The sequence below is a fragment of the Hippocampus comes genome, unplaced genomic scaffold, assembly GCF_001891065.2.
Source record: "Hippocampus comes isolate QL1 unplaced genomic scaffold, H_comes_QL1_v1.1 scaffold155, whole genome shotgun sequence".
Lineage (NCBI taxonomy): Eukaryota > Metazoa > Chordata > Actinopteri > Syngnathiformes > Syngnathidae > Hippocampus > Hippocampus comes.
In genome coordinates this window covers 1,973,135-1,985,831 of record NW_017804967.1, presented here as the reverse complement: position 1 = coordinate 1,985,831, position 12,697 = coordinate 1,973,135, and the positions used below count along the sequence as shown (strand labels likewise).

General features: G+C 41.9%; 1 protein-coding gene across 2 annotated transcripts in view; it reads left to right on the top strand.

The window, feature by feature from the left end:
• commd10 (COMM domain containing 10) overlaps positions 1 to 10,583 on the top strand; it is a 43,407-nt gene extending 32,824 nt beyond the window's left edge. The window contains exons 7-9 of one of the 2 annotated variants that reach the window (XM_019887726.1): positions 10,096 to 10,155; positions 10,286 to 10,335; positions 10,382 to 10,583. In XM_019887726.1, coding sequence (XP_019743285.1) covers positions 10,096 to 10,155; positions 10,286 to 10,324 — 99 coding nt within the window. In that variant the 3' untranslated portion in view covers positions 10,325 to 10,335; positions 10,382 to 10,583. Of the gene's footprint in view, positions 1 to 10,095; positions 10,156 to 10,285; positions 10,336 to 10,377 lie in introns of both variants that reach the window. The other variant, XM_019887720.1, reaches the window with a different exon arrangement.
• Positions 10,584 to 12,697: the final 2,114 nt, after the last annotated feature.

Genomic DNA, 12,697 nt, shown 5'->3' with positions numbered 1-12,697 from the left:
AACAAAATAGTTATGCACTGTACAAAAAAATAAACAAAAGGTTTGGGAGTGTTGCTATAAGCAACTGCGTCAAATGAGTTGATTGGTCCCATACCGTTTGTGCACATCTCTGGTTGTAGAGATGTGCGAGGTGCATGGTTTACAGTACACTTCTTTTTCCTCAGTCAAGACTGAGTCTAAGACCGGCGACTATAATTATTTCTAGGCCTCTGTAGGCCTCTTTAGGTCTCTTTAGGTCCTAACCCTTTTAGGGACAGCTGTTACAACAGTGGACAGCTTATCATGTTATCAGGTTACAAGGTGCATAAAAGGGTTAAAATCTTTTTGAAAGGTCTGTTTGACCCTGGAACAAAGCAGTTCTCTCGCCTTGATTTGGAGGGGGGACAAATTCAAACCATTTGGATGTTGATTACAATCCTTGACCTTCTTGACCAATTTTTGAACTCCACTACTCACTCATAGATTCATCTTCACAAAGCCACTGTTGCAGGATTTCCGTATAATCCAGCATCACATAATGCATTAGGTTAGACTAGATCTAATGAACTTATGGTAATTTATTCACCGTCTGCACATTACCAGCCATCAAAAGAACACATTGAGGAGACCCGACTGCATAAATTTCATGAAATTATTCCAAATGTAGGAATCAAATTCTTTCCATAATAGAACATTAGGTGGCTTTTACGAGCTTGATGAGTGCCCACGGTGGCTGTTCATGAATAACTTCTGAAAATGTCACAAAAATGCCCCCAAAACATCCCAGATTTCAATCGTTTGTAAGTTGAGTTATTTAGTTGACTAAATAGTGACTTTGTGTTTTTTCTAGTTGTGGGTCCCAGGAGGACACAAAGGGTTAGCTGTGTGTCCACTGCTCTCCATCGGGAGAAAAAAAAATCTCTGACTGTTGTTCAGGCATGCCTGGAGGCAGTCTGTGTGTGTATCTGCATCCTTGGCTTTTATGTCTTTCTGCCATTCTTGTTCAGAGTGGCCCACGGAGTGCAGACAATTCCTGTCTTTGTGTGTGTGTGTGTGTGTGTGTGTGTGTGTGTGTGTGTGTGTGTGTGTGTGTGTGTGTCCTGCTGTACTGCACTGAATGCATTCAGGGGAACAAGGCATTGTGAAAATCCCACCCTTGCCCTACCTAGTGACAGCCATCTCTGTGTGCAAGATGGAGAGTGAAGACTCCATCGTGTCACAACCGCACTCTTTGTCGGACCATATGATTCTTATTGTTCTTTTTTTATTTCATTAACCGGGAAACTTAATGAGCTGCCAAAGGCTCCCAGGCAAGATCACTGACACGCAACATTACTTCTGCCAACTTGCAAGTACATGCTGGATGTAGTGACTTTACAGTCTTTAAATGTGCAGCAGGCGCATTTGAATCGAGACACGGAAACATCATTATATGGCATGCACAAATATAATAAGTGCAACGAATGATGTTGAATTGATTCACTATCACAATGTCTGGCGACTTCCTCCTATGTGTTTGATAAATGTCAGTGTGGATTCAGGGCACCGTATTTTCCGCACTATAAGGCGCTTCGGATTATAAGGCGCACCTTCAATGAAGGGCCTATTTTAAAACTGTTTTCATATATAGGGCGCACCGCGTTATAAGGTGCATAGAATAGAAGCCACAACAGTGGCTGCAGTTGCGCTATGCATCCACTAGATGGAGCTATGCCAAAGGAGTACAATACAACACAGCTTTATTTATACAGAGCTTTCGCAACCACTTTAGCGTAACAAAGCGCTTTACAGAACATTTAAAATACTACGTCCAAGAAATGAGGATATAGGTCCATATATAAGGCGCATCGGAGTATAAAGCGCACTGTCGCCTTTTGAGAAAATGTAATGCTTTTAGGAGCGCCTTATAGTGCGGAAAATACGGTACATATTCTTCTTGTTTGTTGAGTTTGTTGTTTTACTAAATTTACGCAAACATTTCAAAAGAAATGTCTAAGGCAATTGCACTATTAGGATATGAGCATAACCTTACACACCAAACTTGCTTAATTTTCCGAGAGGGATTACTAAAGTGTCCATCCATCCATTTTCAGCGTTTTATCGGGGTTGTGGAACTTATCCTATCTGACTTTGGATGAAAGGTGCAGTATACCCTGGACAGAAGAAGGACACAGCCTTTACCTCAGAACTATGAGGCAGACATGTTTCTAATCTATCTACCTGTCCAGTTATCCACTAACTCTTCCCTCAAATTACTAACAAATAATTGTCCACAAATGTCTCAGTAACACTGATATTTGAGTTTCAGGTCGAACCAATTGCTGTAGTCACCACCTGATTGATCCACTAAGATGCGTTGTATCTGTGGTTAATGTGTAAACCGATACTTTTGATGTCAGTCATGCGAGATGCAGGATGGAAGCGATAGTGTTCACCTCACTGGAAACACGAGTCAGGGTTCCTTTGTCCCTAACCTCCACAGAGGATGTGGTGGACTTTAATTTGGGAGGTGATTTGATAGTACATGCGTGCATAAGCAAATGACTGCTAACCGTGGACACGCTCCAAGCGTGCAGAAGGCACACAGGTGACCTCATCCCTGGATGAGAAAACCCAATAGACAAATAAAGAGGATGTGATTTGTTTATGACTTGGTTGCTACCTCCTGAGCCTTAGAAATCATCTCTGTTGAGAAAAGGTTGTCGATTGATCTGGTGATGTGTTTAATGAAGGTTGAGTCATTTTTATAATCAGTTCCTTTAGTAATTCTGTGCTCTCACAATATAGCAGCATCCAGTTAGTGGGATCTGTGCTCATCTTCTGTCAACTTGTTTCAGTTTTGGGTTTGTTGTTGTGTTCTGTGCTCTTGCCTCCCCCTGCATGTGGACATATGCCCTGTTTTTCCCACTAATTGGTTCGCTGTATTCACTCGGGAATACGCAGCAAGGCAAAGGAGGGTGGTTCTGCAGCCAGAGCTCCTGCCTAACTAAGTGTCAGCTCACAGCTGTGTTATGGATGGACAGCTCAATGATGGCCTGTTAAAACAACCCGTCACTTAATGCATGAGATGAGGCAACGCTGCAGCGATAAAGGAATGCAATAAAGCGAGAGTGCGTTCCTTGTGATTGGTGGTGAGAATAGAGAAGGTATATAGCGAGCCAGAACCACCTTGGAGTCAAAAAAGATCTCCCATCATGTTAGTGCAGCCAGCAGGCAGTTATTGTGAAGCGGCATCTCGTGTGTGACAGGAGGGAGGTCACGGGCAGTCAGTCATTGCAGGTCATTGTGTGTGTGTGTGTGTGTGTGTGTGTGTGTGTGTGTGTGTGTGTGTGTGTGTGTGTGCGTGTGTGTGTGTGTGTGTGTGTGTGTGTGTGTGGGGGTGAGAGAGAGAGAGAGAGAGAGAGAGAGAGAGAGAGAGAGAGAGAGAGACAGAGCTTGAGCTTAATTGTGTGTATGAAGGTGCAATGGCAATACAGTGGGACTTCTACTTACGAACGTCTCTTCATATGAAATTTTCAAGTTACGAAATGCTTCAACAGGAAAATATTGCCTCTTGTTACGAAAGAAATTTCAAGATACGAAAGGTAAAAATACAGTATGGACTGCTACTCGCAGCTCCGAGTTTCCGGAACGCAACATACTTATAGCTCTTCTGCCATTGGCTATTACCGAGCATCATCCTGGCATCCCATTGGCTAAGAGGGACTTAAACTGAATGTGTCTTTGTGTGTAGAGAGATAATTAGATAGATGTGGATATAGTCCAGAACATGACATTTGTTCATGGTCATCTGTGATTTTGCTTTGGTTGTTCATTAGCAGAACAGAGGTCAGGTCTTATTTGCATAGTGTAACACATCTTTCCCAGCTGCCCATAAACAGATCATAATAATAGTTGCCGCATATTATGTATGTGGCAAATTTTAATCCTATCCTGGTGTGTTGATTAAAAGGTGTCATTGAAGGTTTTGGTGAGCCTCAGAGGATTTTTGAGGATCCTTAAATTTGGAAATGACTTGGTCAATGTTAAATTTGGAACTTTTCAGTGTATAGGCCAACGAATGTGATTAGTATCTCAAAGTCCACGTTGATGGCCTGAAATCAGAGCCTTTGGACCTTTGGGGTGGGGAAAACAAAACAACAAAAAACAATCACTAATAAATAGTTCAAAACGTGTCAAGGCTGAAGTTTTACTGTTTATTTATTTATTTTTTTGTTGATGTTTTATTTTAATTTTTTGCCATTTGGGCATTTATTTTTTTGACTACTTTTACTTTACTGTCATCATGTTTTAACTCAGCAAAATCTGGCAGTTTGGTTCTTCAGTTCTTTGGACAGACTACGGAGAGTATCATTTGAATGTGAGGGGATTAGAATTTAGTCTTAAAATGTGGCTTCACAACTGTCACTAACAATTATTTTATTAATCAATTATTCTGTTGACATTTTTTGTCGATTATTCGATTAATCAGATTTTTTTTTTTTAATAACGTTTTAATTTTCAGCCCTTTCATTTAAAACAGGACATTATTTCAAATTGAGAGTGCATGAAAGGCACAAAAATAAATTAATTAGGATTCCGTTACTGGTTTTGTGCATAACTTGGCGATCGATTGATTAAATTTTGCACCTCTAGTTGGCCTATTCCTGATCAATTTGTCAGGCCGAGAAACTGTCTGCCTTGACCCAGCTCGTGCTGTCTCTCATGCAACAAATCCAATGTTTATGTTTTGTCCTTTTTCTTTTTTCTTCCCATTGTTACCAAAATTCTTTCGGTCTCCCCTGATGTACAGCGGCTTCCAATTTTCCCCCCTTCTAAGCTTCTCAACTTTAGTTTGCTTCCTGTTGTGTTTGAGTTTAGACAGGCATCAAAGGGCTTGTCAGAAAGAAAACGAAAACTCGAAGAGGGATGAAGATTTCTCAGCATTGGAATGTTCAAAGCCAATTTATTCCCAGATGTTTTTCTCTAATGAGGTTATTTGAGAGATGTACCTCATCGCGTCGACTAATATCATACGTCGATAAGTTTGGCGAAATCTTCACTTGAATATTGGTTTTCAAACTTGAATCCAGTTTTTGTTGTGCTTGCATCCGCGCTGGCTGATTCAGGCTTTTAAATACGGAAGTTGATTGACACTTGCTTGTGTTTGGCTTTGACAGCCGTCATTTGTTATTGTCGACAGGCTTTCAGAGAATGGCTGACGTTTTGAGGTTCAGTGTCTGTCACTTTGTCGTGGCTCCAGCATAGCACTGATGATGAGGGCACCGTTTTTTTTTTTTGTGGGTCCATTCAGCCACAACCCCTGCTGGCGGTTTTTCAGGCTGGTTCAGACCTCGAAGGTCAAGGGATACATCACACCAAACAATCCCAAAATATAGCTGCTGCCCGCAGTGTTGACTCAGAAAGTCATTGAAAATTCAGATTGTGGACTGATATCTATAAAAAAGCCCCCCCCCCCAAAAAAAACCCACAAAAAACAATGCAGCAACTTGTCTCAAACACAGCCAGAAGAATCAGGGACCTCGTTGCTAATCAAACAGATTTTATTTTGGCTCATTTCAGTTCTTGGGGGTGGGGGGCTCAACTTGTGTGTATACAATGCAGTCATAGAAAGATAAATGCGTTCTGGTTCAAAGCTGCCAGGAAAGGGAAAAGGGTGTCTTAAGGGCGTGAAACTGTTGACAGTAGAAAGGTCGCTCACCTTCCCATTCTTTCATCTCTTTCACTGTTAAGATGTCTCCTCCAAGCAAAAGTCAACACCGTCCAATGTTTTTTTCCATCACGTATCACCTAAAATGTTCGATGCACCAAGCGCTTCAAAAATGTCCATTTTCAAAATATGTTCCCGCAAACATATCTCACACGTTGACACCAGGCGCTGCTCAGCTGAATGAATGTTGCTTTGTGTCCACTCTGTCTGTTTTTTTTTGCGTTTAATGGAGTGACCCAACAGCCCCGATACTCCCTACTGATTTCGAGGTACCAACACGGGCTTACCGAATCATCCAGAGCATAGCGCCGAAAACACTTGCTTATAAAACATTGATTCTGTTTGTGCCGTGAACCACAACAGACCGTGTTGTTGGATGTTGTCTCGGAATCATGAAATTGTCAAAATGTCTTCCTTCTTTTTGAAAGTTTGTTTTTGCTCCTGTTAGTTTCTGCTCTCTAATATGTTGGGATTCCCTCAGCATGTAACCTACATACAAATGATATCCCCCGACTTTGCGGCGCGTTCGGAACACCGGATCCAAGTGAATTAATGATGATCATCCTGTCTTTTTTCTGCTTTTTGGTTTCTCCATCCTTCCAGTTCGCAGGGATCAGTTGGTCCCCACACAACTTTCACTTCAGCAAAGGGTGGGATTCATCTTGATGCATTTGCTTACATGACAAATTGATGATGATTTGTTTTGACATTGCATTTGCTTCGTGCCGCATTTATAAGGACAGATTGCAGAGATTTGCCACACATTGTCAAGTATTGATTGAGTTTGAAATGTTAATGAGGGTTAAGACGAGTTGTGTGGGTAAGGGTAATTACAGGGGGACCGTTTTGGGATTTTGGTCACCTCAAATTTCTTTGAATGTAATTAATAATTTTTTTTTGGGGTGGGGGGGGTCAGAATTAATAGGAAATAAAGAGTAAAAGACTCCAAAGTGTGAAGTAAGTTGAAGTAGAGAAACTGTCTTCGTTTTAATGTATTTGCCTTTATTTTAGCTTACGCTTAACCTGTAAAACCAAAACATCTATGTGTAATAAATCTGATGTATTACAGATTAATTTATTGCATGTTGTTGTTAAAAAAATATCACAGGAAAATATCACCTTGCAAAAAATAATCGTATGCTAAATCGCAATAACAATATTGAGGGAAAGTGTAAGTTGGTGGAATGTGGGATCAAACCCAAGTACCCGTACAAATTCCACAAAAGCACAGGATGAGCATGGAAACTCCACCCAGGAAGGCTGAAGCCAGGATTCGAATCCAGAACCTCAAAAATATGAAACAGACGTCCTAAATTCCAGGCCACTGTGCTTCCCTCGTTAAATTCTTATAAAGTACACCCTATTTTCCGCACTATAAGGCGCTCCGAAAAGCATTTAATTTTCTCAAAAGGTGACAATGTGCCTTATAATCGGATTCGCCTTCTCTATCAATCAGTATTCTGATTTATTGGATGTCGCATTTTAAAAGTTCTGTATAAACAAAGCTATATTGTATTGTATTCCCTTTAGCGTAGCTCCATCTAGTGGATGCATAGCGCAACCGCAGCCACTATTGTGGCTTCTAGTCTGTTCACCTTGTAATGCGGTGCGCCTTACATATGAAAACAGTTTTAAAAAATGCCCCTTATGCTCCGAAGCGCCGTATAGTGTGGAAAATACGGTACTTAAAAATTTTGCAATTGCACGACTGCAGGCAAGTTTGACTTAAGACGTTCTACTGTATAATCGTATAGTGCGGCTCTCCCAAAAATCAGCGGAGTGCAATGTGACGTGTGCGAGTGTGTAACTGGTAGTTGAAGGCTGCGATGATGAGCATGACGCGCCCTATCCCCATTAGTGTTAGCCTAGATCTGTCAGCGCCTCGTTGCCTCCCTCCTTGGCAAAATCCCGGGCCTTGAGGAACAACGCGATGAGACAAACACACACGCTTGTGTGTGTGCTGTATCTGCCAAAGACAACACTTTCTGTACGCACACCCGGCCGGCAGTGCCTGGGCAGTCTTGCCAGACTGTTATCCTGCAACTCCTCTTTCTTTTGGTGTGTCAGATTTTTTTTCAGATCTCATTTGCGATGAGCCGCATGTCATCTTTTTTTTCACATTAACCCAAATAGGTGGCTCCCTCTTCATCATGTGAAATAAAAATAAAAATCAATAGAAATCAATAGCACCGCTCGCGCAGCCCCAGCGATGTCATTTTTCCGAGTCGAGTCATACACAGCGGCACAACAAATTAATACGTCGCGTTGCAGAGGCTGTCCTTGCGGCGCTCCCTCTGCAATCGCTTAATTCAACCATGTCCTACATTCTCCCTCTGCTGTGCAGCCTCGAGTGTCTTTGGGGGGCTTTGATAAAGAGATAACGTTTTCTCCCCCATGCACACTCCTTTATGAACTTTTGACATTGCCTCTAATTAATATCTCTGCCATTTATTTGCTGTTACATTGCATCTCCCAGCACCCAACCACCCACCTAGACAGTCACTTAGTTTCAAGCCTGGAAGTTGTGTTTGGTCTCCAAGCTTGCAAACTACAAGTACTGGCAACTGATGTGTAGGCTTTTTCTGACTTGAAGCAATTTTTCCTTTGCGTGTGTGTTTTTTTTTCTCCTCCAGTCTTGGTGTCTTGCCACTATTTTGTTGCTTTTATCGATGATACTTAGGATGACACAGGGTGCACTTTGGCTTCAAGACGGCCCCTCACGATCTGAACTATACCATTCACATCTTTCAAAGCTCCTTTGACAAGAACGAGAAAGAGCGTGTCACATTTACGACATTCCAGATGGTGGACTTTTTGCTCAGCCTTCAATTCTGATGGTGTGATGATGACACCTCACTGATGGTCGCCCTTAGTTACCTCCATTAAGGAAGGCTCCGTCTGTGTTTATATATGTGTGTGTGTGTGTGTGTGTGTGTGTGTGTGTGTGTGTGCGTGTGCGTCACTGCAGGAAAACAGGTCTCGCTTGGGGCAAGGAACATGCTTTTTGGAAACAAAACAAACAAAAAACCTGCAGGAAAACAGGTCTCGCTTGGGGCAAGGAACAAAACAAACAAAAAAACCCCATTTTGTTTATTTGTTTATTTCACATGCTCAGAAAATTCTCTTCATAATTGTCTCTCTCAAATTATGAACAACAGATCTTTTCAAAATGTATCAATAGCCTTACAGAAATTAACAAGTGCACATTTAATCATCAATCCACGTTGCAGATAAAAACATCAATCAAAGAATTTAACGTTCAATTTTATGTGAGACTTGTGACGATAACAGCCATGACAGCGATATTCTTTCACTGTTATAAAACTTCCCCATGACCCTTCAAACACCAAGAAGTAAATGTTTCTGTGGGAACCTGGAACAACGCGGGAACACAGACAGTTCTCGGGACTTTTTCAAGCAACCTCTTGGACACTGAGCCATAAAAATACACACATTTTTGGCGTGGATAGTTTCATTATTTCAGCTTTCTCACCATTACTTTCCTATTTCCTTCATTTCACACACTTTAGTACATTTAAAATCCACTTTAGTGGAAATGGGTCAAATCTGACCCAGAAACAGAATGTACACCGCTGTAGTTGCAGTTAAATTTGTAGTTATATATTTTTTTAATTTCCACGTGTTCTTTGTGTATTTGGGTCACTTTGGAAATTGATCAAATTTCAGAGAGAAAAAAAAAAGTATCTATTATATTTATTATTTCTGTCAAATGTCAAAACGGGTCAAATTTAACCCGAACAGCATTGCCAGTTGATCGAAAAAGTCTACACACTCCTGTTGTAAAGCCAAAGGGGGGGGGGGGAAACTGAGGTCGAAATAAATTTTTTCATAGAAATTGTTTTTTCTCAATAACTCATTTCCAAACCACATCCCCATTCATAAGCGGGTGTGCGCACTTGTGCAATCACATTATTTCAGTTGTTTATTTTTACTTCACCTCTCTCAAATCTTTCACATTTTTCAATTGAGTTGTGCAGGTCGTAGGTCATATTAATGCTGAAAAATGTTTTTAAATGATTTATCACGGTCTCAATTTGTATGTATCACAAAAAAAAAAACTTTTTGAACAGGGGTGTGTAGACTTTTTATATCCACTTTAAAAAGCTCACTTTTTCCACAGGCGCGACTTTAAGTGCCTCCGATATTTTTAACCCGCGGCAGAAACGATGTGCAAATGCAATGGCTTGGCTCTGCTCTCCGTGTATTTTTCATCACGCTGATGGATGACGAGTTGGAGGCGAGTGCATGCTGACCAAAGCGCAGTAATATTAAATGAGGGTTTTTTTTGGAAAGCGCCAGAAGACCGCCGAAAATCGTCCAAATGTAAGACTTATTAATATCTTTTGGTTGAGTGCCCTCTTTGTGTCTTTTCTCTCTCTCCCAAGGTTGGGGAAAATGTTTTTGTTGAGTTGAACCACCAGGAGCTGCTTGAGTTCTACAACAAGGTCAGTGTATAATTTTGTGTGTGTGTGTGTGTGTGTGTGTGTGTGTGTGTGTGTGTGTGTGTGTGTGTGTGTGTGTGTGTGAGAGAGACGCATGCCAGCGCTCCCTTACTCAACCTCGTCTTTCTTACAGCTTGAAATTGTGCAAGGCCAACTGGATTCCCTGACTTGATCATTGTAAACCACAATCACACACACACACACACACACACACACACACACACACACACACACACACACACACACACACACACTTAAATAGTGTCTTGCTGACAGCTTAGAGTAGATTTGTAAGAAAAACAAGAATCCAACACACCTTTTCGTCTTCATTCAAGAAAGAAATGCGATTGTGTGCCATATTTTCGTAGCTGATCTGTTGTAAAAATGTAATTTCAGATGTTTTGTCAATAAAACCATTTTTTAAGCAGGTGTTCCATTCTGTTCATTTGTGTGTGTTGGACTGTGAATAGGACATCACTTGTCATCGGAGAAAAAAAAGGCAGTCAAGCATTAAAAGGAAATCAAATTCATAGTGCAATTTGAAAGTCATTTTGCAACGAAGAGCGTATAATCCGATGTGGACGTCAAGCTGTTTTTTCATGAAGGTTGGTTATTTCCCATTACTGTAAGCAAATGGAAGTTCTGGTAGATGTGTGGATGTGATAGGGTGTGTGTTTTTTTTTTTTTTTTTTTTTTTGAATGAGTACAATTTGGATTATGACAATTTACCTCCACCAATTTCCTACTCACTAATTCAACTTTCCATTTCCTGACCCGGGCAGCCCGGTGGGCGAGTGGTTAGTGCGTCGACCTCACAGTGCAGATGTCATGGGTTCGATCCCAGCTGCGGCCTTCCCATGTGGAGTTTCCATGTTTTCCCCGTGCCTGCGTGGGTTTTCTCCGGGTACTCCGGTTTCCTCCCACATTCCATAAACATGTGTGGCAGGCTGATTGAACACTCAAAATTGTCCCTATGTGTAAGTGTGACTGCGAATGGTTGTTCGTCTGTGTGTGCCCTGCGATTGGCTGGCAACCGGTTCAGGGTGTGCCCCGCCTACTTCCCGAAGACAGCTGGAATAGGCTCCAGCATGCTCCGTGACCCTTGTGAGGATAAAGCGGTTCAGAAAATGGATGGATGGATGGATGGATGCATTTCCTGACCCTCATCTCGTGCAAAGAGGTGAGTGTTCAAACTCACATTTGGATCATTAGACTTTCCAAATACAGTGGTGCCTGACTTATGAGGTTTTCAGAAAATTAACTGTTTTCGTCTTTTTTTGTTTTGCTTTTGTTTGTGAGCAAAAATTTCAGAAACAAACTCCGTGGTGGCATATGACAACGAGTAACAATAATGGTAGATGAGTCTCGACCAGTTTACCTTCAAACTAAACATGGGCAATTACACATTGTGTCTTGTAAAAAATCACAAGCCTTTGCCTTGGTAAAGTCTGAAAATCTTAGTCTTAAAAATGTCATAGAGTGGTTCACGAATGGTGTCAGTGATGCGATGGCTGTTTGCACACAAATGGTGGATGATGCACATGTAAACAGACAATGTAACAATACTCACAGGCATATATTCTTTATCCCTCCAAAGAACGACCACTATGACTGCAGCTGACTCAGAAGCTTTGACTGTTTCCGTGCATATCCAAATATGTCTGTGTTACATTGTCCCCAGGTGGCCATCACCACTGTAATCAGTATCTGCATGCCCTCATTCACTTAAATCACGAATGCCTTTTTTTAACCCCCCTCCCCAAACACCTGCAGTAGCCAGTGGGAGCATCACAGCATGCAGGACAGATGGACAAGCGGAGACAACAGCGAGCTTCACTCACAGAATGATGTGGAGACGAAGCGGTGAGAGAATCTCGGGTGAGTTCTGCTCGTCTGAGCTGCGATGATGAGAAGGCAAACTAAAGTACTCGAATTCTGTTCTTGACAGAGCAGCTAATTAGGAATATTGTCTCCTTCGTGTTTGGTGTAGAACAGAAAGTACGAAAAGGGCTTTAGTCAGACAAATATCTGATAAGTCAGTTGATAGCTATGCTCACCCCGAGGCTGGATTAGTCTTGGTGTAACGGCCACGTTTTCCAATATATTTGTCCATGTGGTTGCTGGAATGTTTCTAATCCACCATGCGGGCAGTGTCTTTTTGTGTTCCTGGCTAAATGGATACAAATGAGAAAGCAGTGCTAACGCTGTCTCCATTTTGACTGTGAGAAAATTGGATGCCTCCTCCAATTTAAAGTCCTCCTCCGTGTTCCTTCAGAGTGCCGAGCTTTTGGAGTGCTGCTTGAGCGCGGTCATGGGCGCACATTTGCATTTCAAAGTAAGCCCAAGTCCACAAGGTGAACACGGCGCACAATTTGAGTGTCTGTATGGAAGCTGAGTTTGGGAGGATGGGACAGGGGGGCGGGGGGGGGCGGATTCGGTGAATTGGTTGGATTTTGTGGTTGAAGTTGCGCGATAATCACTGCCCGCTGTATTTGTGCACCTGACCTATGCGCGCCATATACTCGCTGGGCAACACTTTGCCATT